At 35.9% G+C, this 27,425-nt stretch overlaps 1 protein-coding gene across 12 annotated transcripts in view; it reads right to left on the reverse strand.

Annotated features, from left to right (window-relative positions):
• CNOT4 (CCR4-NOT transcription complex subunit 4) overlaps positions 1-27,425 on the reverse strand; it is a 148,352-nt gene that overhangs the window by 43,706 nt on the left and 77,221 nt on the right. For 6 of the 12 annotated variants that reach the window (XM_001145798.7, XM_001145725.6, XM_054655218.2 and 3 more), the window contains 5 exons: positions 16,704-16,901; positions 9,719-9,805; positions 8,874-8,975; positions 8,024-8,149; positions 5,062-5,186 (listed from right to left, as the gene is read on the reverse strand). In XM_001145798.7, coding sequence (XP_001145798.1) covers positions 5,062-5,186; positions 8,024-8,149; positions 8,874-8,975; positions 9,719-9,805; positions 16,704-16,901 — 638 coding nt within the window. Of the gene's footprint in view, positions 1-5,052; positions 5,187-8,023; positions 8,150-8,873; positions 8,976-9,718; positions 9,806-16,703; positions 16,902-27,425 lie in introns of all 12 variants that reach the window. The other 6 variants (XM_009454270.4, XM_009454273.5, XM_054655217.2 and 3 more) reach the window with 1 other exon arrangement.

Genomic DNA, 27,425 nt, shown 5'->3' on the forward strand with positions numbered 1-27,425 from the left:
AAGATATTTCAAAGCCCCAAACTTAAAAATAATAAAATAGCCAGTCCTTAAGCATCATTACTGCGAGGCTTCATCACTTCCCACTCTCATTACTTGTATTCATCATTTCAAAGCAACTTATTCATAGCACATATATAGTTCAAAACTCATTAAGACTGATATACTCTCGAATTCATAATAATGAAGGGGAGCAGATGACAAATTCCTTTTTTAGAATTTTCTGCTCACTAGGTGAAATAAGAGTAAAATATATTATAGAAAAATTCACTTACTAACATATATGTGCATTGGGGACCATGTCAGGGTTCAGTGAGGATTAATAGCTATGGTACTCTTAAGATTTGTCCTCTGGCTTAATTGAAAATAAGAGAAAATCACATTTTAAGCTTAGAGTCTCAATCTATAAGGTTCCAGGCTTTGCTTTCTTGCAATTCTTTCTGTAAAACTGCTACCCACTATCTAGGAATGCCAAGAAATGTGAAAATGAAACCCTTCTTTGAGTTTCTTTTTTTCCTAGAAAGTTTAAGTCTTAACTTACCTTGAAGATGAAGAAACCTATCTCTTGGGTACGACCTTGGAAAGAGTTACACTGCTCATCACTCTAATTTGGCAAGTCTTTCCTGTGAGAAGAAATCTTATCTACAAATTCATCCCTACTACCTACTGCCTCTGTATGCCTACCCTGGGTGATGGCAATGTGGAAGTGGAAACCAAAGCAGACCCTTCGCTATGACTGACAGTCAGCCAAAGGCTTACTCTCTGTAACTTGGGCCATTAATTGTCACTTAATAAATTTAGGTAACCGCATTAAAACAGAAAACATCCCCACCCCCCACCCTCCCCCCCCAAAAAAGTTTCTATATCATGTACTTATGCAAAGCATGTACACCTATGTCCAAATTTGCTCTGGCCAGGCACAGTGGTTCATACCTATAATCCCAGCTCTTTGGGAGGCCAAGGCAAGCGAATCGCTTGAGCCCAGGAGTTTGAGACCAGCCTGGGCAACATGGTGAAACGCCATCTCTACAAAAAAAAAGAAAAATTAACTGGGTGTGTTGGTGTGCATCTGTAGTTCCAGCTATTCAGAAGGCTGAGGTGGGATGATCGTTTGAGCCTGGGAGGTCAAGGCTGCAGTGAGCTATGATTACACCACTGTGCTCCAGCCCAGGTGACAGCAAGACTCTCAAAAATTTTTTTTTATTCTGGTCCCAGCTGAGGTTCTGTAGCATTGGCTTTGGGCAAAATTAGTAAATGAGTTTACTTGTTTTATATTTCCTCTTTTCCTCCTGTTTCCCCCTTTACAACTTGTGGCTCCTAGACATTCTCCTGCTACCAAAACAGTTATGAATGTGCTCTATGGACTACCTGACTATACAATAAAGGCAAAGTCAATAAAATGTTAGCAAATCTATTAATAACTGATTACAAAAATAAGTAAATAATATAGTTTGAATGTATGTCCCCACCAAATCTCCTGTTGAATTATAATCCCCAGTGTTGAAGGTGGGGCCTGGTGGGAGGCATTTGAATCATGGGGGTGGACGTCTCATGAATGGCTTGGGCCATCCCCTTGGTGATGAGTAAGCTCTTGCTCTGAGTTCACAGGAGATCTGGTCATTTAAAAGTGTGTGGTACCTTCCCCCTCCAACCCCCTCCCTCTTGCTATCGCTGTATATGATGTGCCTGCCTCCCGCGTTGCCCAGAAGCCAAGTGATGTCAGCACCATGCTTGTACAGCCTGCAGAACTGTGAGCCAATTGAATCTCTCTTCTTTATAAATTATCCAGTCTCAAGTATTTCTTTATAGCAATGCAAGAACAGACTAAACACAGTAAAAGCTAACTACTTGTTATAAATGCCAAAGATACTTTTGGTAAATTCCAATATTCATTTCCAATCTAAAGGAAAAAAGTCTCAATAAATTAGGAATAACAAGGTATTTCATATTGTGATTAAAAATACTTATCTCAAGTAAATGATCAAAATCATCCTTAAAGAGTAAATAAAACACTAGAGACATCCCCATAAAAGTAAGTATGAGATAAGAACACCTGCTAGTGCTACCAGTCTAACACTGTTTTTGCACTGTTTAGCCTAAGCATTTTTCAAATAGAAAGAGTTGGTAGGAGATCCAATACAATAAAACAGGAAAAAGAAAATCTTTCCTGAAAGGCACAAGAGAGATATGCTATGCTAATGGTTGGGAGGAGTCAATGTTTTGTTTTTGTTTTTTTGTAGAGGCAGGGGTCTTGCTTTGTTGCCCAGGCTGCTCTCGAACTCCTGGCCTGAAGTGATCCTCCTGTCTCAGCCTCATGAAGTTCTGGGATTACAGGCATGCGCCACCAGGCCCGGCCTCAGTGTCACAGAATATAAATTCTTCCAATACTGATTTACAAATTCAATGTATTTTGAAACACAAATAATTGATCAACTGACTGGGGAAGTTCAGATCTCTGTAACTCATATAAAACTTTTAAACACACAAATAAAACATGGGAAACATAAACTCACAGTGCATAAAAAGTTCACTCTGTTAATCAAATACAAGTTAAAATGAGACAGCTTTTTTTTAATCAAATTGGCAAGTATGCAGAAGGAAAAAAAAATACCCAATTCAAGGAAATAGGTACTCTCATATTCTGACTCAGCAGTTCTACTTGTAGGAACAATCAAAGCTATAACCATTTATATGTTACAACCATATAACATTTATATGTAAAGATGTTCATATCACAGTGTTATAAATAATATCAACAAAGTCAACATAACATACAATAGCAGAAGGTTGGCTTAATAAATTTAAAATATGAACATATAGTGAAATACTACATAGCCATAAAAAATTATGTTTTAGTGACATGGGGAAATTATTCATAATAATATGTATTAGGTTTTCAAATGTAACAAACCAAGGTACTCTGTGTATAATGGTTTATAGGCATTCGCAAGAAGAAAAAAGACTAAGAAAATACACAATGCAAGGAATTAGTGTATAAGAAAATACACTAACACTTTACAAATTTACATTTTACAATAATTTGTATTTATTCATGCATTCATCTTCCAACCTACTTACTGGGGTTCAGGGTTGCAGGTGGCCAGAGCCCATCCTAGCAAATCAGAGGGCAAGGCAGGAACCAACCTTGGCAGGGTCCCCTCACACACATAAACACTCACACTCACTCACAATGGGACAATTTGGACATGTCAATTCACTTAACGTGCACAGCTTTGGGATGTGGGAGGAAACCAGAGTGCCCAGAGAAAATCCACGCAGACATGGGGAGAACAGGCAAAGTCCACAGAGGCAGTGGCCCCAACTGGGAATCGATTTTTTTCTCATCAACATTGTAACAAAACAATACTGAATGAAATGATGTTATTGGAGGGCATGCTGTACACAAATCACTTTCAATGAAAAGCTCTGGGTATTAAGATCATATGCAATGTTTATTTTATTCTGTATGCTTTCATAAACTTTTCACATTTCCTTCAATAAAAACATACAGTTTTATATTCAGAAGACAACAAATGTTATCTCAAAGAGATCATCTAAATTTTAAATTTTTGCTCTGAAATTACCAGGGGCTATAAACCCAGAATTTGACTTAAATTAGAATGACAACATTTTTAATGCAAACAATGATGTGCATAAATGTTAAAAGCATCTAAAATAAACCACTGTTTACTACAATAACTTCATTCTTATACCAAGCACTACAGAGGTGGCAACGAATAAGATAAGTAATAGCATATGGTTTGCCATAAAATAACCATACAGGGCTAGAAAAGGGTGGGTACAAAAGATTAAAGGAAAAGATCAAAGCTTGTCAAACCAGAAAGATCTGTTTTGACTTAGCTTTTATTCTTAGCTTTGATATAAACAAATTTTACATAGTTTACAGTAACTTTATGTTTCGCTTTGTGGTCTATTTTATATTTATTTATATTTACATACACATATATGTGTATAATTTAGTTTTTAATAATTTAAATAATCTTTACTCTTAAAATGAATAAACACAGACTTCAAAATTTAAAGAATGTGTTTTTGAAGAAATGGACTCAGACAATAATCCATGTAGTTATTATTAGCTATGTTTGAAAATAGTTCTTACATTATTTTAGCACCAAATAGACACTGGGCTATAATATTTAACACCTAGACATTAGAACAACATTCAAACAAATTTAACTTTGGAATTTTAAAAAAAGATCATCAACATAAATTAATTACAACATTTACTTTTAAAATTCATTTGATAAAAGTTAAACTTATCAAATAAAAAAGAACAAAAAACCTAACACATCAAATTTAAAGAAAGTTCAGGATAGAATAAAATCCCCAAATTATATTTATTAATATGATTTTCTGACAGGCCATAACAAAATATAATCACCTGATTATATGATGATATGGTGATATGAAGATCACCATATCAGAATGAGACTCTCTACTGAAGACTATAAATTTATTTAAGCATTGACACAATATAGTTTACCCAAAACCATAATGAGATGGAAGATAGGAGATGACTGGTCTCCTAAGATGAGTAAGATTCTGAATATGGGATACTCCCTGTTCATTTACAGGATTTAAATGACTTTAGTGATTCCTGGAACTAGATATCCTTGAATATCTGTGTCCCCAACACACAAGGCTTCCTTCAGATAACACCCACTTTCCCTTCTATAGTATTTTCCCCCTAATTATATCAAGGGGGACCTCAATTAGGTAATCAGAGCCTTTTAAAACCTAAAATCCCTTAATTTTCTCTTTAATAAGGAAAGTATTCCCTGGGCTCAGAGTAGTCTGCAAATCACCATAAAAGGTGAACCCATCAAAAAGCCAGTCTGAAGTGTTACCAGGGAAAAGTAGGCAGCAAGCATTCAAACCCAGAAATTGTGACTCAACATTTCCCATACAGCTAAACAATTCTGCATAAATGACAGACCTTGTCAACAAGGCTTTTGCCTGAAAAAGATCTAAAATGAAAAGAGAAGATCAACTGATAAGAAGGTAAGATGTCTGACTATCAATATCAATACTTACGTATCGTACCTCTGCAATGGTGTCACTTTGTTCTTATTTTTATCAACTGAACCCGTAGATAGCTGAAGAAAATTGGGATTTAATTTATATAATTCTTGAAGTAGCTTCTGTTCATATTCTTGGTGTTTACCCGCCTAATGAAAGAAGAAATTAAAACTGCAGTGGGATTCACAAAATGGCTGGTATAAAATACTGAATAATCTTCTGAATTATTAAATATATTTTAAATAAAATAAATAAGATTTTTAAAAAATAAAATATTAAATAAATTTTAAATAAATTTTTAAATAAAACAAGTAAGAGAAACCTGTGAGGATATCACAAAACTTCTAGATCAATGAAAGTCATTCCAACAAAATTATATGACATATATCTGATAAATTAAATTAAGGCATTTCATCAACCCATTTATTGTACAGAAAAGCATATTAAGGGAAGAACATTTTTGCTAGCTCAAAAAGTGTAAGGTCCACATTAAGCCTACTTCCAAGTCTTTCATGTAAGAATTAAGTCTTGTAACACTGAGTTTTCTGAAAATCAGCCAAAATTCATCAGTCTCCTTTTTAATTTGGAGATTAGCACTTGAAGTAATACATAGATGAACAGTTTTACCATATTCTTCATTATCTTGACACTAAGTAAAACTTCCATGAATTAGTTTTTGCTTTCTCTTTTCTTCTATGGTTATCAAAAGTAAAATAAAAATTAATGTATTTTAAACTCTAGACCCAGGGTCAGCAATTTACAGCCAGTTGCCTGTTTTTATAAATAAAGTTTTACTGGAACATGGTCATGCCCATTCATTTACATATTGTATTTGGCTGCCATTCTGCTACAAAGGCAGAGTGTAGTAGTGCAACAGAGGCAGAGTAAAGTAGTTGTGACAGAAGACTACATACATAGCTGAGAAATCCTAAAATATTTACTAACTGGCCTTTACAGAAAAAGTTTGCCAACCTCTGCTCTATACACAAAAGAATGCTATGCTTACTCTAGCTGGGTAGGTGTACATCAAAAGGCAATGTCACAAATATTATGGGAAAAATTAGGCAAAGATTGCCTGTGGAAGCTAATTAGACACAAAAATCAATGATAATGAACTTACTTTGAGTAATGTTTTACTATTTGCATGTATATCTAGACTGGAAGAATAGTTTTACTTACCTTCAGAGATGTTAATTTTTTTAAATTATGGTCTAAATAGATGTTATGCAACAAAACCAAAACGGAACAAATCAAAACAATAACAAGTGAGGGCAATTGCACTTAACTGAGCATAATTGTGTCATATATACTGCACAATGCATCGTTCCCTGTTCTGAGAGGCCACTTGCTTGTTTCAATTGGACCTATAAATATTTCCTATGGCACTAAATTTTGAGTTACGCAGTAACAAGGAAAGATTTTCTGATTTTTGCCATAAAATTTATTCAAATTTCTTTCCTACATCAAGAAAGTGTTTTAACAACAACAACAAAAAATCCCCTTTTAAAGTAATTTTAAACTCAGCTAAAGAAGAGCAAGATAAATTCAGGACAACATTATGAAATTAGTTTTAAATTATTTTTAAAAATACATTAGATGTGAAATTTACATTTTTAAAACATGAAAAGTCTTGAAAATTATTTCTGGAATCAATACTTCAGGAGATACGGCTTTCACTAATATCTGTGGAAAGCCACAAAGAGCTCAACTTGATATTAAAATGACTCTACAGGGGCAGTTCATAAAGACAGGTTAAATCCCATTACAAACAAGTTCCAAAGGACAGCCCATACATTTTATTTTATTGTTTAATATTACTTTAAATGAGATCAACTGGGTGGGACTTGTAAATTCTGATAGACAAATTGATAGGAAATATGAATAAAGTATACCCTCTACTAATTAAAATTTAGTTTGAAATTTTGAAATGGTTCTACCTTAGATTTCATTCAAGAAGGTTTCATCCAAAAAACAAACAAAAAAAGCATTAAGAAATCAGTTAAGTCATCTGTCCTTATTAAATATCAGATAGACCTTATTTTAACATTGTTTTTGAATCATAAAGACCATACTGTCAAGAAAACTCTGATGTATTTATTATAATGGGATTTAATCTGTACTAGCTCCAAGTCAAAAAAGGTAATACTCCATTTAACAATCTTTTCTTAAAGGAGCCCCTACCAGACTTTCTCTAGTTTGACCTGGAGAATGAAAGGTAGCAATGAATGCCCCCCACCTTCTAAATGAGAAGTATTCCTGAAAAGTCCACAGCAACAATCTGAAGTCCTCATCTACAATAGGGAAGTGCAGCATTGTGCTTTGGTATAATCCTCATTTAATATGTCGTATGGTCAACATTTTTACTTGTTAAGGCATGTTTATACTACAAATTGAAAGGAGACAGGAGAAGAGGAAATGTAAAAAAGAACATAGGATATTAAGCCTTCAATTCACCCTTTACAGGATACTGACTCAGTGGACACTTTCATGGGGAGAATAATTTTGTAAAAATAATATTAGTTTATCAGTATCATTTGACAGAGTATTATTTTCTAGCAAGCTCTGTAAAGAGTATAGATTGGTTTAACAAATAATTACAATATCCCACTTAGCTTTCATTTTGTTGACATTCCCCTTAAAATAGCATTTCCCAAAGTGTTTTCCTGGTCAACTAAGTTCTGGTTGTAAATTCCCTTCATGGATATGTATTAGCATATTAAGGACTCTGAGAAGTCTTAAAGCAAAGAAACCTGTTCATCTTCATTAATCTAGCATTTCAAACTTAGTTGACCACAGACACATTTTTATTGTAACAATATCCTGCAGAACTGACCTTCCATTAAACACTTCATTTGGCAAATGCTACTTTAAAGTAATATCAGTTTTTACAAAATCAAATCCTTAGTTTTTGCTTTTGCAATGTTAACTAATAAAAAAAAAAGTACTCCCTTTTCTGCAAAGTTGATAATTCACATGACTTTACTACCTGCATTTCCTCTTTTGTGAAGCTGGCCGCCTCATCCCCCAATTCATGAAGATACATGCAGTCAGGTTTTGGACACTGCATATTCTTTAAGAAGTAACTGCAGTATTTTGTTGTACCTAGAGATGCCTGCAGGAGGAAGAGGGGTAAAGGAAAAGAAGACTCAATGTGAACTGACAACATAATGAGAATCTCCATGTTTAGTGTTTTCAAGTCACCTAAAATGAGGCACAAACATGACAAAACAAAAAGTATGGCTGCAAATACTAGAGAACTAAACTATTATTAGCAGGATTTATTATAGATGAGGCTCATTTGGAAGAACTAAAGGAAACATCTGTCTATGGTTTCCAAAACTTGAACACCCAAATCTTCCCTAGATATAAGGAGAGGAGATAGACAAAAAAATCTGTTCCATGTTATGAGTGGTTAGACACATAAGAAGGCAAATTCCTTTTTCTAATTATGCCATCCTTCTTCCACTAACAGTAAAGCTTTGCTTAGTGGGACTCTTCACTGAAACTGGAATCAATGTCCATATATTTAAGGACTACCTATTTCTGAAGAAAATAATGGTTCTATTTTCACAAAATAAGATATATGTAAAAATGCGATATTTTAAAAGATTATCCCCGATAATGAATGTGTTTATTCCTATCTGGTAAAAGAGGACCCTACAGAAACCAGCAGTAAACTAATTAGCTATAATAGATGGTATGGACCCTAAGACAGACTCTTCAAATTAACTGTCAAATTTAATATATAAATGCACAGTTCTCCTCTACTTACTATATTTTATCTCGTCTTCCTCAGGAAAAAAAAAAAAAAAAAAGAATCAAGAGGACTATATTACCTTAAGTGTTCTGCCATCTACTACCACATTGTTGACACACTGTATGGCTCTGAGAGCGTCTTCTGACCGGATATAGGTTACATAAGCACTGGCACTTGGACCCTAAAGTGAAAACATCCCATTCCACTGTTATTAGTTAAAAATTAAACAATACTAAAAAAATTCTACTGCAACCTAGGGAATTCTAAAGACCCTGACTACTACTATTACTAATGACAATAATTAGTAGTAGTAGTGGCAGTTTTGATTAAACACTAAACTAGCTCATTTGAAAGTAATAATACTCAATGAATTTTATCTGATTTTAAGAATACTGTAATATATGTGAATAAAATATTACTTTGGCTTGGGATTTATTTTTTTAGACAGTCATTTGACAGGCTTGTCAAGGTTATAAAAAAATTAAAATTTAGATTAAAAAATAAGATTTAAAGACTATGTCAAATTACATTCTGAAAAATAAATGCAATCTGGAAAACTATTCTATCTGATAACATCAGCATAACAAAGACACTATTAAGTTTTCAATAACTGAAAATATTACAGATTAGAAATCACTATCTAATCCTTATCTATTTATCACATTGCCTGATAACAGACTCACCTCCCCCTCCCTTTCACTCCATCACTAAATGTTTGTTTTACTATTTCCCTCTTAATTGTTAAGTCCTGGAAGGGTCAAATAAGCAGCAAAAAATCCCCTACCCCACCAACAGAGGTCACTACATTGCTTAAGTCCCTGTCCCTCAAGCTTTCTAATCAGAGAGAGCAAAGTTTCCTTTGGAACAGCCCAGGTCAAGCCCAGACCATAGGGAGGAAAGGCAAAAATCCCTAAAATTAGTTACCTGTGAGCCTGCATATGATGTGCTATTATTGATGACAACTTTATGTATTTTACCAAACTTCCCAAAATATTCTGGTCGTTTTAAAACCTATAAAAGAAGAAGAAATAAGGTATAAACTGTCCCCATTTTCAACAACTTTATCCTTATAATGGAGACATTCATCATCCCTCTTCAGCAAAAGGAAAAAAATAATTTTTAAAGTTTTCTAATAAATGTCACTACCTCCTAATTGCAGGTTGTGTAGCTAACCTATAGGAAATCAAAAGAGTTTAAAAGCTATTTTTTTCTTGACCCACTAAATAGAAACTGAGACTCACTAAATTTGGTATTATCTACTATGTTCTAATAACTGCTCCAATAATCTATGGGATCTTACCTGTACAGTATTCTTAAACACAAAACAGATCAAAGATCTTAACTACATTGCCATTAAGAGATGATCCTTACACGAAAGCAATTCTTCAAAAACAATGACCAAAATTATGTATTAAAGGTAAAGACAGAATTGAAAGAACAGACATAAAGACAGTCTTTACTCATAAATCTATTGTATATAACACTGTTTATAAATCACAAATTTCAAATAACAGAGTGCCCACTCAACCCTCTATGCTTTATGATTTATCATTGTGCATACAGTTTCCTATGTCAATCAGTTTTACCATTTCTCATCTGTCTGATGAGGCTTTTCCCCCTACTTTTCCTGGTACGTAACATTTCGGAAACAAATTTACACATTTCTTTCTTTATTATCTGGTTACTTCTTGGTGGTACCTACGTACCTCATCTCCTTTACTTTGTGAACACTATATGCATTCTTTCAGCTTCTCTTACAAACTTAACCTTGGCTAATTTGACCAGTATGTAACTTGATAAAAAGACATCTCCCATAATTTGCAACTACCTCAAAATTCTGTTTTCCTAGAATGTATCTTTAGACTTACTGTTCCTACAATCTCTCCAAATAGCAAGCTCTCTCCAAATGAAAGCTTTCTGCATGTAACTATTCAAGTGTGTGTAAAGTATTTCTTTCCATTCATATTTGATAATATTCTTACAGACTTATAATTTAGCTATTATGTTCTGCATTTGATAGGATCAAAGCTTCATGAATAAATCTACGGCGGGTGTATCATTAATTCTTAGTCTTCTACCTAATTAATAGAAAGTAATTAATCTTATATTTTATTTTAGGTGCTTGTAAGTATAAGGTAACTGTTATGTTTGCTGTAGCCAATTCTAATGGATTAGAAGGTGAGGTAATTACACTGAGTTTCAATCTTTTTTCCACCCAAAACCCCTGAGGGATATGATAGTAATAGTGCTAACACAATGACCCTTAAGTCATCCGTAGCAAAGTCTCAGGGTTGATAAAGAGAGAAGAGCAGAGTTTGAAAAAGCTTTCTGGCTAGTGGAGTTTGGAACTGCATTCAATATTCCAGCTGGATGCATACCAACTCAGCAACCAGCATCATAGCTAAGATACCTGCTCCAAAGGGTTCAGTCAGGCCGGTCACAGGTTGTCCTGCATCAGCATCATAGGTTTAAGGCAGTAGTTCTCAATGAGGGAAGCACTCAAGGGGCAGTCTGGAAATTTGTGGAAACTTTTATTGGGAGAGACTGTTAAAGCGACTGGGAGAGTCTACTGGTGTTCAGTGGATGGGGACCAGAGATGTCTTTCAAGGCTCAGGCTAGCCCCGTACAACAAAGAATTGTCCTGCACAATTTCTGAATGCCCTGCAAGACATGCCTGAAGCTGTTTATTGAGCCAGAAACAAATTTCATATTATACGTAATTACAAAGTATTTTCCCAGCTTTGTTTAAAATTTTACTAAGAGTTATCTGAGAAAAATCACATTATTGATGTTTCATGGTACCTGAGTTGCCAATTCATACACCAGTAACAATCTGCATTTGTAGTTGTCACAGTCCATGATTTTACAAATAGGTGCAAGTATCTTATTTCTTTATTACATAGGATAAAATAGTACTTTAGAGCCTCAATATGTAAAGAAATCCTTCGATGATCTAGTTAAAAAGCAGATTCAGATCCAGCAGATCTGAGGCAGGGCTGAAGAGTTTGCCTAATAAGCTCTCCGGTGATATTAATGTTATGGGCCCAGAGGCCACACCTTGAATAGCAAGGTTCTAGAGTAGAAATGTACAAGCATTTATATGTACAAATAGTCTTTTTATAATTACTTTCCTTTTATTCCTTGTTTATATATACTTTTTCAAATTATGTGTGTAGACAAATTGTATTATCAAGAAGTCATTTCATGAAAGTCAAGGGGTGTTACATTAGTTTTTAAAAAGTGGACACTGAGTTGGATAAGGTTGAAGGCCACTGGTTTATGGAAACGTTTTCTGGCCAACGTTTGGGTATAACACCTTTATAACAACATGAGATTGGTATGTAATTATGATGACATGTTCACACCGCAGCCAGAATGGTACTGTCAAAGCACAAATCTAACCGTGTCACTCTGTTCTTAAGAACATTCAAAAGTTTTCCACTGCCTTTAGGATAAAGTGCAAACTCCTTAGCATGGTTAGAAAGTCCTTCATGATCCATTACCACTTACCTTGGCACCTTATCTCTCACCACTGCAATCTAATCTTCCAGCCAAACAAATCACTTGCAGATTGAGGTCTTTCTCATCCAGAAGCATTTGTATAGTTGCTGTGCCAGAAGCACTTTACCCCAAAGACAGCAGAGGGGTACGTACCTCCCTCCCAAGGTGGAATGCTATCCCTTGTGCCTTTACAGCACACAACACTTCTCATATTGTTACTTCCGTAAAAAGGAAGGTACTACTTATTTATCTACTACTACTTGTTTATCAGTATATGCTTAGTGTCTTAAGTAATGCCTGGCATATTGCAGGTACTCAATAAATGCTTACTGAAAAACTGAACTATCTTAGCATTAAACAAAAAGAATTACACGGATTTGTAACAATAGTGGGCCTCAAAGTATTAGCAAATGGCAAGTGGTTGATAAGAAATAGGCTGCCCAGGCAAGGGAAAAACAATGAATTTAAACTTTCCATATTAACTTGAACACTCTAGATTCTGCCTAAACAACTAGCAAAATAGTATTCTAGTGAACTAACAAAGGTTATGGAGAGTAGACAGAGCACCCTGTACATCGGCACATTATCTATATACTCAATGTCACGATGTCCTTCACAGTGGGCCAATTTTCCTACTAACATAGAAAATAAGAGGCCATGTGACAGAATTATAAATGTTCAAGGGCATGTCTAGTACCAAAATATCTTGTTATATATTCCTTGGGAAAACAGTCCAGTATTCATAGATACTACAGAGAAAAACAAAAACTTGGTAATCAGATGGATGAATGAGTGAATAAATGAATGGATGGATGAACAACATGCCAGTAATCAACACAGAATACACTGGAATAGGAACTGTAAGACCACGGGCAAGTCACTCAACTTCCTTTTGCCTCAGTTTCTTATTTGTAAAATGAAATGTTGTGTCTTTAAAGTCATAGTTCATCAAACAAGCTACTTTCCTGGGTTATCACATATACCCAGGGCACTCTTCTTTATGTGCTACCTAGATAACACCTATTAATTCTTCAAGCTGACCCTAATTATCCTTTCCTCAGAGAAGCTTTTTGTCAATCTCCACACTAGCTAAGTGTTCTATGTTCCCAAAAAGCTGTGTAATTTCCTTTTATAAATACTCAGCACACATGTAAGCACTTAAAATTCTGTCTTCCCTACCAGTCTGTGAGCTTGTGTCTGGCTTGCTAACTACTTCCCCCCTACCCACCCCCTGGCATCAAAATATCTAGCAAATGGTAGGTATTCAAGAATTAATTTGCAGAATAAATGAATTAGGTCCTCACAAATCTAAAATTTTAGGACTTAGAAGGTGATCATCATCACCTCTATCGTTGGCTCTAATTACCTTGTCTTCTAAGATCTTTTTTTTTTCTATCAACCAACAAATGAATACATTTGACAATCAATCTTGGTATGAAGCTTTTTGGTATGCAAAAATTATTTTCAAAATAAGCTTTAATTGTTCCTAAACTCTCCTATTCTGTTAATCAGAATTAGGTCAAATATCAAATTGTTCATCATCCAAAGATAAGTAAATTACAAGGATCCTTCTTTGACTTGAAAGTGACGCTAACAATTTGAACCTTCTTTTGAGTTTTCGAGTGAAGCCAACTTCACTAGAAGTTTTCCAAATACTAAAAAGGTTATAAAGACAAATTAAGAGAATTTTAAAAGATATTATTTAGAAGTGGTACTATTTAATAAAAAACAAAACACTTGTTTCTGGTCTTTCTGGACTTTCAAGAGAAATAAAGGAAAGCACCCATTTATTTTATTTAAGAAAATCCAATGTCCTCTCACCAAGAAAGAATTATTTCAAACATATAAAACTAGTAGAGTATATTTTTAAGTATACTTAGACTCATGATAAAGTACTCTCTTTCAGTAGTCACTAGATTCATTTCCTTCAATATAATAGTTAAGATTAATCTTACTAGAGTTACTTGAAATGGAAATAAGAAATCTCTGTAAGTAAATAAAAAACACGATGGCTCACACCTGTACTCCCAGCACTTTGGGGGGCCGAGGCAGGTGGATCACTTGAGGTCAGGAGTTTGAGACCAGCCTAGTCAACATGGTGAAACCCCATCTCCACTAAAAATACAAAAAAAAAAAAAAAAAATTAGCTGGGCATGGTGGTGCACACCTGTAATCCCAGTTCCTCAGGTGGTGGAGACAGGAGAATCACTTGAACCCAGGGGGTGGAGGCTGCAGTGAGCTGAGATTGTGCACTGCACTCCAGCCTGGGCAAAAAACAAACAAACAAACAAACAAACAAAAAACCCTCTTATAAATCACATACCCAAAAGAGGTAGGAAACTTAGAATCCAAATATCATATTCAGTCTATGCCTTAATTTCATCCAAATTTTGGATGCTATTTCATATGCCTCCAGTACTACAGTTGATCAGATCCAAGATGTATTAATAAAAACAGGTACATCCATATCCAAGAGCTCTCAAATCAAGATAAAAGTTCCATTCATTTACTGGAACTGCACGTCAGAAACGTGAAAGTAGATTCTAGGTTGGGCGCAGTGGCTCATACCTGCAATCCCAGCACTTTGGGAGGCCAAGGCAGGCAGATTGCTTGAGCTCAGGAGTTCAAGACCAGCCTGGGCAACGTGGCAAAACCCCATCTCTGCAAAAAATACAAAAATTAGCCAGGTGTGGTGATATGCACCTGTAGACCCAGTTACCTGGGGAGCTGAGGCACAAGAATCACTTGAGCCCAGGAGGTTGAGGCTGCAGTGAGCCATGATCATACCACTACACTCCAGTCTGGGTGACAAAGTGAGACCATGTCTCCAAAAAAAAAAAAAAAAAAAAAGTAGATTCTAATCAGTAAGATTAGTAGGTGTAAATACTGGCATAAGTGCCCGTTGGTTAGAGGAGTATATAGAAGTGCCCTGTGGTTAGAAAAAAGGTAGCTCACACCTTTTTAACTCTATTTAATAGAGTTAAAAGATGGAGATAAAAGGATTAGTGCAAAGTTGAGATGTTGTTCAAGGAAACGATCAAAGGTGAGGTAGGATTCTCTCTGTCTGGGGAATAACCACTAGCTTAAAAAAAAAAGAGGGAGAACTGGCTACAGAAGGTGAGTCATACACCTAAAATGAGCTCTTTGCTGAACATTTCTTACTGAAGAAGTCTTTTTCTATATCAACTCTAGACCACTCCTTTGGATTTGGAAAGAACTTGATGTCCTGAGTATCATGTAACTAACGACTGCCAGCATCCCTGGACCTAGGTCATAGTAACTCTCGAGTTGCCTCCATGTTTATCATCCATGACAGATCCTTCTTACTAATGTCCCTGACTTTCGCAGGGTCAAAATCATTTTGTATTGATTTTGAAGCCCTGTATAATTGCAACACATATAAACGCATCATCAATAAAGATTAACTATTTTTTAAATTAATTTTTACAAAAACAGACATTAGACTCCTTAAAGATCCTCCTTCTGGGGCCTTTAACACGCTCAGCCAATTCCCAAGGTTCCTATCTCCTTAAGCATGTTCACTACAATCTTTCCTCTGATTGGTACCATGCCGAGTATTACTTTAAATTCTTCTCAAGGATCTTTTGGAAGATCCCCCAAAACCAGCTCTCTCCTACCAAGTAAACACTCTGCCTGTCGATCAGCTTATATTTGCCTTCTCAACAATCTAGTCAGTATCTCATGGTATATCAGAAACTAAAAATTACCAGATGCATATCCAAGGGCCTCAAGGAAAGTATGAGTTTGACATTACTCTAACAAGGCTTGTGGTGGAAGAAGAGAAAAAAGAGGTACTAAGAAACAAGGTTATGCTCTCTCCTCCCCCGAATGAATGACAAAGAAATTGGGTCCTTTATTTCACATTACCAAATTCTCCCTCTTCCTCCAAACTGGCTTAAAATGAATAAGAATGATGATACAGTATAGCAATAGTTCTGAAAAATCAAGAATTACTACTTGGGCAGAATTTTTAAAATCTAGGTTACTAAAATCTCTAGTGAGTTCAAGCAACTGCACCTCCACTACTGGTTCTTATATAGACACAGAAAAGAGAAAAGAAACAGAGTATTCATGTCACATGTTAGCCTTAACAGCAAAATAGAATCATTATCCAATTTTCACAGATTGTCAGCACGTTAGAAATCTAGTTCAACTCCTTAGTTTTAGAACTGAAGAAATTGAAGCCAAGAAAGATTAAGACACTTGCCTAAGATCACGACTGGTCATTGGTTTCTTAGCAATTATTCAAAAGTAATTTCTTATTTTCTCCTTCAAGATATAATGTGTTCAGAGGAATCACACAATTGAGCAGGGTCAAATATTATTTCCAAGTAAGACAAGGAAACAGAAAAAATATCAAGATGACAAAGAAAACAAGAGGACTTACCTCTGGGTCTGCTAGGCGCTGAGATAAACCTACAACAAAGACGAGGTTTTTTTGTACGACACGTACACTAGCCAAATGTTTGCGATTTTCTGATATTTTCTGTTTTCTCTCATTTTGTTTCTGTTTTTTCTCATTCTTTATCCTTTGCAGCTCTTCCTGGGAGAGTGGTTTATAAACTGCTGGGTCTTCTGGATATGGCTTTAAGCATGAAACAAACATAGACGTTAGCATTAAATTAAAAAAATAAAAAAAACTGCGTAAGTAATTATCTGATTCTTGGTGGTGGGTATGTGGTTATCTGTTACATTCCCCCTTTATCAGAATGTTTTAACTGCTTAAAAAATTTTTTTATTTAATAAAAGACAAATGTTAAATAAAATAGTTCTAATAAAAAATTTTTTGGAGCTTAGCACAGACCACTTTTAGTGCTAAAACATCTACGGTTTAAAGGCAAAACAACAACAAACCAATCTTGATATTCCCTGCAGTGTCCAACAGAGTTTATGGGAAGATTAAGCCTCTAAGGTGCTATGTAAGAGGCAAGGAGTGTAAGTTCTTGCATCTAAATGTGGGTTTTACATATTATAATTAACAAATATTTAATGAAAACCTACTATGTGCTAGGAGATTAATGAAGTTACACGTTTGTTCTTAAAGCAATTATTACTGTGCCTGGAACATAGTAATCTCTCAGTATAATACTAGCAATCACACTGTTGTGTGATCTTTTCTTTCTTAGCATTTTGATACCATTTTCATTCCTACTACTAATGCCAGGGCTACCAAATGAGGGCTCTGGAGACAGAATGCTGGCACTGAATCCTAGCTCAGCCATTATTATCTAAGTGACTTTGGTAAAGTCATATGACCTTTCTACCTCAGTCTTCTCATCTGTAAAATGGAAACTACAGTACTTTATTTATTCACCTATAAAGTGATTAACACTGTGTCCTACATATAAGTATTCAAAAGTCAATTATTACTACTAAAAACAAATAGTTAATGATAAATGGAAGATGCGGCACATTATTTTTTTCTTTTCTTCCCTCCCCCCAGACCCGTGCACACACAACACCAACATAGGGGCACATTAAATGCCATAATATTTTAAACTGGATAGGAAGAAATTCCAGGGATGGAAACTCAACTGGTAGGGAAATTGGCACCTATCAGAATACAAGAGTGGGGAACAACAGAAATAATGCCAAACCAAAAAAAAAAAAAACAAAACAAAAAGGGTGGAAACAAGGAAGGGTGGAAGAAATAGCTACAAGCCTGACATTTTGCTATGACTTTAAAGTAAAGTTAACTTCCATCTCTTCATATATAAGTGTTTAAAAAAAAAAAAAAAAAAAACCTCTCAAATTTGTGAACATACCCAGAGTAACGCTGACGGCAATTAAGAAAGTGAGATTTCACCTTATATTCCACAACTTTTACTAGTATATACCCTGAGGTCTCCAAGAACCCTATTCTTTCCCTTTTATTCCCACTTTCAATTTTAACTTACTGCTTTTTAAGGAAACTTAATACTCTTCATAGTTTACCTTATTATCAATGAATTAGAGCTGGTGACCCAAAAAAGATTCAGGTTTAATCCTTAACAGTTTGGTAGGATGTAAACACCCATACCACTTGATTCCCACATTAAGAATCTGGATCTTTGAGTTAGTGGATCCTATTTGGCATACTCCAACTTATTTGTGAGTGGAAGGCATACAAAGCAGCTTGCTTAGTAATTTACCTGATTTTGGTATGATTTTAGGACTTTCTCCAGGATCAAATATAAATTTAGTATGATTTCAGAAGCTCAATAAATATTTGCCAAGCAAACATCAAAAGCTACTCTCCAGAATTGAAAACTCAGCATTTCTGTGTTTTAAAAGCCACCAAAACAAACAAACAAACACACACACACACACACACACACTTTTTTATTAAAACATAAATTATTTCTTGCATTTTAATTTAAGGAACCAAACAGTTAAAGATCTATTAAGGTAAGTTCAGTTCCTCAATCAATTACGTAGTCATCCAAATTTAAGTTTTTTCTTAATGCCTTCCTCTCAAAACTTCCTTCTCCACTTACTTTTCTGTACCTACATTAATTATCTCCTTCAAATCTTAATCTATCTGCCTGGATGATTTTAATCCCTTGAAGCTATTCGGAGCTCTAAAGGCACAAATGTAAAAAGATATAAAAGTGAACTATATATTAACTAATTAAAACACTTTTCTATAAGATAACTTAAATTTTTCATTTGCACCTAGAAAAACTGTTTTCTACCCCAGAATTCCTGGGGTAGTTCCTTCTGAAGTGTTTACAATTAAGTTCATTTGAGGCCAGGCGCGGTGGCTCACACCTGTAATTCCAGCACTTTGGGAGGCTGAGGTGGGTAGATCACTCGAGGTCAGGAGTTCAAGACCAGCCTGGCCAACATGGTAAAACCACGTCTCTACCAAAAATATTTTTAAAAATTAGCTGGGTGTGGTAGCATGAGCCTGTAATCCCAGCTACTTGGGAGGCTGAGGCAGGAGAACTGCTTGAACCTGGGAGGCGGAGGTTGCAGTGAGCTGAGATTGTGCCACTGCACTCCAGCCTGGGCGACAGAGCCAGACTCCTTCTCAAAAACAAACAAACAAATAAACAAAAAAAACAAACAAGTTCATTTGAAAGCTGTTGCTCTTAACTGACATCTAAAACACCGATGCTCCACTGCCTGAATGGATCAAACACATGGATTGCTCCTAGTTTTGTTTCAAAGTATAGTTGATGCACTGCCTTTTACCAGTCCATAAACAAGGAAAGTACAAAAACTGAGATAAGCGTTCAGAAACTCTCAGAGCAACTGACACTACCCCAACATTCAGGTCCATCACCAGTGGACTCTGCAGAATAAGATATTTTTCAATGTAGTCGAACATATGACACAAGCAAAATATTAGCCATGCATAATAGCACTCTATATCAGTCTTCAACAGAGAGGGGAAAAGAAAGAAAAGAAAAAATCTGGTTCTTCATCACAGACAGCGTAAGAAGCAATGATGTAACTTTTCTGGGACCTAGATTTTTCTGAGAACTGGTAGAATGTGACAAACACCCTCAAGCTGTTTCCTTTGTTAGCATTCTATGAGGTTGTATAAAATACTGATTAAACATGAGGCAAAGTCATGTAATATTTGAAAATACATGAACACAAAAAAATTGAGGGAGAGTGACAAGTAAGAAAAATCAGGTTGCAATATCAACTGTTATCAAGTATATTACTGATGCACCATCACGTTGAGCATATAACACTGAGTTATATTGTTCTCTTAGTCTTTTTGCTATGTTATTCCAAGTTCTGTTCCTATGGAAATATATTTCCATCAGGCTTCAAAGTCAACGTTGTTGGAACATAACTGCTACATAATACAAAAGATACAAACACAGAAGAACATGAGACAGAGTATTCTACTACAATTTACCCTCCAAATATATCTTACTCCAGTACCTTAAAAGAAGTTATAAATACTAGTTGTTTAATCTTAACACCTGAAAAATATAAAATATGCTAACCACAAATAGCAAATGCATAATCAAAAGGTTTATTAACTTCAACTTGTCCAAAAGTTTTATTAAAACATTGGAAAAGCATGTATTCCAAAATAGTTCCTCCTCCATTACAAATCCTTCACTACACACACCACCATATATATCTACTGCACAAACCCAAGGTCAGAATATCAATAAACTAACACAATAAAATAAGGATGAGAGGTAGACTATAAAGATGGGAGGGCTGGGTGCGGTAGCTCACACCTGTAATTCCAGCACTTAGGGAGGGTGAGGTAGGAGGATTGCAAGACAGCCTGAGCAACACAGTGAGACCCCCATCTCTACAAAAAATAAAAAAAATTATCCAGGCATGGTGGTGTGCACCTACAGTCACAGCTACTTGGGAGGCTGAGGCAGGAGGGATGCTTGAGCACAGGAGTTCAAGGCTGCAATGAACTACAATGGCATCACTGTGCTCCAGCTTGGGTGACAAGGCAAGACCCTATTTCAAAAAAAGGGGGGGAAATGAAGAAACCAAACACGAATAACTGCAGACAGTGAGACTCACAAAGCTAATAGTACTAGCACTAAAAATGGATATAAAGAAAAATACAAAGGCTGGGCACCGTGGCTCACGCCTGTAATCCCAGCACTTTGGGAGGCCAAGGCGGGCGGACCACAAGGTCAGGAGATCGAGACCATCCTGGCTAACACAGTGAAACCCCATCTCTACTAAAAATAAAAAAAAATTAGCTGGGTGTGGTGGCGGGCACCTGTAGTCCCAGCTACTCGGAAGGCTGGAGCAGGAGAATGGCGTGAACCCAGGAGGCAGAACTTGCAGTGAGCCGAGATCGTGCCACTGCACTCCAGCCTGGGTGACAGAGCAAGACTCTGTCTCAAAAAAAAAAAGAAAGAAAGAAAGAAAAATACAGGCTGGGTGCAGTGGCTCATGCCTGTAATCCCAGTACTTTGGGAGGCCGAGACATGTGGATCACCTGAGGTCAGGAGTTTGAGACCAGCCTGGCCAACATGGTGAAACCCTGTCTCTACTAAAAATACAAAAATGAGCCAGGCGTGATGGCAGGTGCCTGTAATCCCAGCTACTCAGGAGGCTGAGGCAGGAGAATCGCTTGAACCCGGGAGATGGAGGTTGCAGTGAGCGGAGATCACGCCACTGTACTCCAGCCTGGGGAACAAGAGTGAAACTCCATCTCAAAAAAAAAAAAAAAAAAAAAAAAAGGAAAAATATATCTGATCAACTTTTTGACTAAAACACATGTTAAATTTCTAGGAATATAGCATCAAATGAAAAGTTACAAGCAGAAAATTTCTCTTTAAACATACTATTGTGTATTACATATCAAACTAATGCAAAATAGGTTGCCTATGGAGAAGTATTTAGATATAACACTATTTTTAATAGTTATAAACTGCCAAATTATTAGTTAACATGGTTTGCAGTTTCTAGTGTAATTACTTAATTTCTTCCATATGTGTAGTTATGTTTCCACTTTTATTCCAAATGCTATTTACATGTGCCTTCTCTTTACTTTTTATTAAACTTGCTAAGACTTAAATTATTTTATTGGTCTTTTCAGAGAACCAGCTCTAATCTTTATTGAAAAACTTTTTTTTTTCCTATTTCACAAAATTCTGTTTACTCACTCCCTTCCACTGTCACAGGGCTTATTCTTTTTCTGATTTCTTTTTCTGATCCCTTCCACTGTCATAGTACTCATTCTTTTTCTAATTTTTGTTGTTTTCTAATAAATGTATCCACAGCTTTAGCTTTTCTGCTACATACCACTTTGGCCTTATGCCAGATATTCAGAAATCATGTTCCAAGTATTGATTCAGAATAATTTGTAATTTTCTTTTTGATCTCTTTAAACCAAGAGTTATGGAAGACCATAATTTATGTATTACAGGTAAATGAACTTTTAAAAAATCCTTTTGCTGTTAATATCTAATTTGATTATACTATTTTTTTAGGGTTCTAGTTTCCAGTAATGGAGAGCTAATTAACCCTTTTACTAAAAACCATGAAAAATACAACATAAAATTTTTTTTTTTCTTCTTACTAACATCCTAAAAATCTATACTGGAAAAATCCCAAGCCAATTTTTGGTTGAAAGTAAAAATTCAGAGGCTAAACAGAAAATCTGATTAACAATAAATGGGGTAGGGAGAGAAAGAGCTAAGGAGAAAGAACATTCAAAGCCCAACACCAGCCCATGGTAGTCTTTGGCAAGATAGGTTCCATGATAAGCTGAGATACAGCCCACCTCCAAACGGTGGGCTCAGGATAAGAACAAATTACAAACCAGAGGATAGTCTCGGGGTAAGAACAAACTACAGAAAGGTCAGACTCAGGTAAGAAAAAAGAAAAAGTAGGTAGGGGAAAATCATCCTGGAGAAATTGTTGAAATCAACCCTAGGGAAGAGTTGCAGCATGGAGATACATTGCTTGGCTAGACCAAAAACCTTTAAGCACATGGCAGCCCTAATGCCAATGCTTACAGGACCCAGCAGAAGCCAAATTGAAGCCTCTCTAGAGAGGTGCAAATCCACACTAGTCCTTGGGGAACCTTACAAATAATTTTCTCAATGACAATAACAAGGAAGCAGCCACATTAACCAAACACAAAGAAAATACAACAACATGAGCATCAATAAGCAGAAACATAGCCCACAGACTTCAGTCACTGGAATTACTGGACAAAGATGTTTTTAAAAAATAATGCTTATTTGTTTAAAAAACATATAACCTTGAAAATACCTACAGGGTATAATAATCTATTTTAAAATAACAGCAAGAGAAAAAAAGAGCAAACATTACTTCTAGGTATGGAAAACACAAAACCAATAGTTAAAAACTCAACAGACATATTTAGTGGCAGATTGGATCCAAAAGAAGCTATTCGCATATGAGGACAGGTCAGAATAAATCATTTACTAAGGTATGAAGGAGAAAGAACATACAGAAAAGAGATTAAGAGACATAGAAGACAGTGAAAAAAAATCTGAAAAATATTTAATCAGAGTCACAGAGGAGAAGAAAGAGAAAAAAGGTAGTATCTGAAGAGATAATAGCTTAATTTTTATCTTGAACTAAGGAAATTCACCAGCCACAGATTTAAAAAGTCTCCCAAGGAGGATAAATTTTTAAAATACACAAGGGAGATTTACTTTTTGGAACTGGCTAATTTTTCCATTGTGGCCTGTTTTTTGACCACTGCTCTTGTATTTAACGTTGTGACAAATTTATCTGTACAAAGTTATACACACACACATACACACACACATCTTGCTAATTCTGTTATTCAAATTCTCCATTTTCTTTTCATTGTCTACTTCATCTATTTCTAAAATACAGAAGGGGAAGTCTCTCCATTATAAATATGGATGTCAGTTTCTCCTGGTGTTTATAATGGCTCAATATACTTCAAAGTTGTACTGTTAAGTAAAGATTCATGACTTTGTGGAACTTTTGCCCTTTTAAAATGTGTTTGATCTTGAATTTCATTATGACTAATATCAGTACTATTATATCTTCTTTCCTATGATTTCCATTTGCCCACTGTATCATTTTTCCCTCCTTTCATTGATATTTTTCTTGAATATGCTTCTAGTCAACTGGTTCTACAAGTTTTGTTAGGAAAAAGAGCAGTCCCCCATTTTCCCTCCTCCTCTGCAACCAGTTGCCTCTTCCTAGAAATAATCATGTTGACTCTTTTAGATGATTCTTTGTCATTTACTACCATATCTCTAAATAATACATTCATACTGCTACTTCTTGATTTCTCAGTTTTAGATATCATCACATTATGCAACTTGAAGATTTAGCCCTGTCAGTTCCCCTCATCAAACATCCCGAGTCCACTTTCTAATTTCTACCATAACTTTGGTTAGGGCAATATTCAGGATTACATTATTATAAAATGCAAATGTTATTTACACACTTCCACTTCCAGCCATGAAAGTAACAGACTAGTCCTATCATCATAAACAACTGCAGAACTAGACAAAATACAGGAAATAACTATTTTCAGACACTGAAGAAACAGGCAATGAAAAGCAGGACTGTGATCTCTGAGAAAAAAGAAATAAGACCGATGAATCCAATAACTACCCCAGCTTTCTGCTCTTCCAGTACTTACCAGATCCTGGTACTGGGTCCAAGAGTCATAATGAATGGAGGGGACAGACAGTGATAAAAATTAGAAGAGGCTGAGACAACTGAAATTTATGGGGGCAAAATACCACAAAGATGGAGTTAGTCCAAAAAGAATTCCAGAGGTCTACATACAGGAATATTGTGATAGCTAGTTTTCATAGGTGTCTTTCCAACGAAGATACCTAGTAGAGTCCATGCCAATCATGAATTTAGAAAAGAAATAAAAAAAGAATACCAATGACATGCAAACTCTTTCAGAAGGCAGAAGATGAGGAAACATTTCCCAACTCATTTTATGTGGACAGTATTCCTTTGATACCAAAACTGAAAACAATATAAAACTACAAAGAAATACCCTTTATGACACAGACAAAAAAATCTTCTGAAAACATTAGCAAACTGAATATAAAAAGGGTAATACATTATAATCAAGTGGGGTTTATCTTTGAGAGGAAAAGGTGATTCAAAAATTAACATAGGCCAGATGTAGTGGTTCGTGCCTATAATCCCAACACTTTAGGAGGCTGAGGCAGGAGGAACACCTGAGGGCAGCAGTTCAAGACCAACCTGGGCAACATAGCGAGCCCAGTCTCTGCAAAGACAAAAAGTTTTTTTTAATTATTCAGGTGTGGTGGTGCACACCTGTAGTCCCAGCTACTTGGCAGGCTGAAGCCGGAGAATTGCTTGAGCCCAGGAGGTTGAAGCTGCAGTGAGCTACAATGAGGCCACTGTACTCCACCCTGGGCGAGAGACCACGACCCTATCGCTTTAAAAAAACCAAAAAACATAAATTACCGTTCCAACAGAATAAAAGGAGAAAAAAGTATAACCATCTCAATAGTATCAAAAAAGGTATTTGGCAAAATTCAACACCATTCATGATAAAATCTCTCAGCAAATTAGGAATAAAGGAAAACTTCCTTGACCTGATAAAGACCAGACCAAAAAATGCACACACAGCAACATACTTAATGGTGTAATACTTAATGCCTTCCTGCTAAGATTGGGAACAAAGATATCGTTCTTATCACTTCTTTTTAACATTAAACACTAGAGGAGTTACCCAGTAGAATTAAGGCAAGAAAAAGAATTTAAAAACACAGAGCCAGGTGCAGTGACTCATGCCTATAATCCCAGCATTTTGGAGGGGACTGAGGTGGAAGGATGCTTGAGGCCAGGAGTTCAAGACCAGCCTGGGCAACACAGCGAGACCTTTACAAAAAAATTTTTTAAACAATTAGTTGGGCGTGGTGGCACATGCCTATAGTCCCACCTACTGGGAAGGCTGAGACAGAAGTACTGTTTGAGCCCAGGAGTTCTAGACTGCAGTGAGCCATATTTGTGCCACTGCACTTCATAGCCTGGGTGAAAGAGCAAGACCTTGTCTCTAAAAAAAATTTTAAAAAGCAGAGATTGGAAAGGAAAGAGTAAAACTGTCTTTTTGCATAGAACACATAATCACCTATGTAGAAAATCCTAAGGAACCTATTTAATTAACAAGGCTTCTTGATATAGATGGTCAACATTCAAAAGTGGTACATTAGCAATAAACAACTGGAAAATGAAATTTTAGAAACAATATCGGGCTGGGTGTGGTGGCTCATGCTTGTAATCCTGACACTTTGGGAGGCCAAGGCGGGTGGATCACGAGGTCAGGAGATTGAGACCATCCTGGCTAACATGGTGAAACCCTGTCTCTACTAAAAATACAAAAAATTAGCCAGGTGTGGTGGCACGCGCCTGTAGTCCCAGCTACTCCGGAGGCTGAGGCAGGAGAATCACTTGAACCCGGCAGGTGGAGGATGCAGTGAGCCGAGATCACGCCACTGCACTCCAGCCTGGGTGACACGAGTGAAACTCCATCTCAAAAAAAAAAAGAAACAATATCATGGGCCATAGCTCAAAAACATAAAATATGGATAAATATAACAAAACATGCTGTACTATTATGTATACTGAAAACTATAAAACATTGCTAAAGAAATTTTAAAACATGTAAAGATATACCTTATTCATGAACTAAAGGAGTCAACATTTTTAAGATGTCATTTTTCCTCAAAATGATCTAACCGTAGAGTTAATGTAACCTCCATCAAAATCCCAGTAGGCTTTTTGTTGAAACTCACAAACTGATTCAACAATTTATGTGCAAATGCTAAATACTTAGAATACCCAAAATAAATTCTAAAAAGAATAACAAAGTTGAAAACCTTGTCACGCCAGGTTTCAAAACTTACAATAATAAAGACAGTATGGTATGAGCATATGGATAGATATAATCATCAATGGACAGAATACAGATGCTAGTATTGGATTTATACATTTATGGGCAATTGACTTTCAGGAAAGATTTCAAAACCAATCAAGAGTGAAAGGACAGTCTTTTCTGCAAACGATGCTGCAACAAGAATATCAGCATAGGAAAAAAAATATATCATGACCCCTACCTCACATGTGAGCCACTGCAGCATAATATGATTGCTTTTTCATTTCTCTACAACTTTTTGTTTCCCCTAGAGTTAATCTGTTTTGTCTGATTATATTTTTAGGTGTTCATTACTAATTCAACCATCAAATCTCTTCAAACTGGCAAAATGGTCTCACAAGACATTTCTCTTTTAGAACACCAAGTATTCTTTTAATTTTATCTTTTTCTACAAATCCCTCTTGCAGTTCTCTGACGTGTTGCATTTTGGACTGGTTGCCCTCTTTACCTTGGGCACAGCTGTCATCCTTTCCCCAGGGGCTTCTCTCCTGTGTTGGATCTCCTGTTTCCTTCATCCCATGATTCTCTGTTCTTTATTCCTTCATGTTGGTGGGGCACATCCTCCAATAGACTCCTGGGAGAGAATGCATGGAAGGTAAAAAAATCTTGAGGCCTCTCAGGTCTGAAAATGTCTTTTAGTGTACCGTCACACTTAACAGTTGAGCAGATACAGAATCCGAAGATGAAAATTAATTTCCTTCAGAAGTATCTTCTAGCTTGAAGTCTTGCTATTGAGAAATC

The sequence above is a fragment of the Pan troglodytes genome, chromosome 6, assembly GCF_028858775.2.
Source record: "Pan troglodytes isolate AG18354 chromosome 6, NHGRI_mPanTro3-v2.0_pri, whole genome shotgun sequence".
NCBI lineage: Eukaryota > Metazoa > Chordata > Mammalia > Primates > Hominidae > Pan > Pan troglodytes.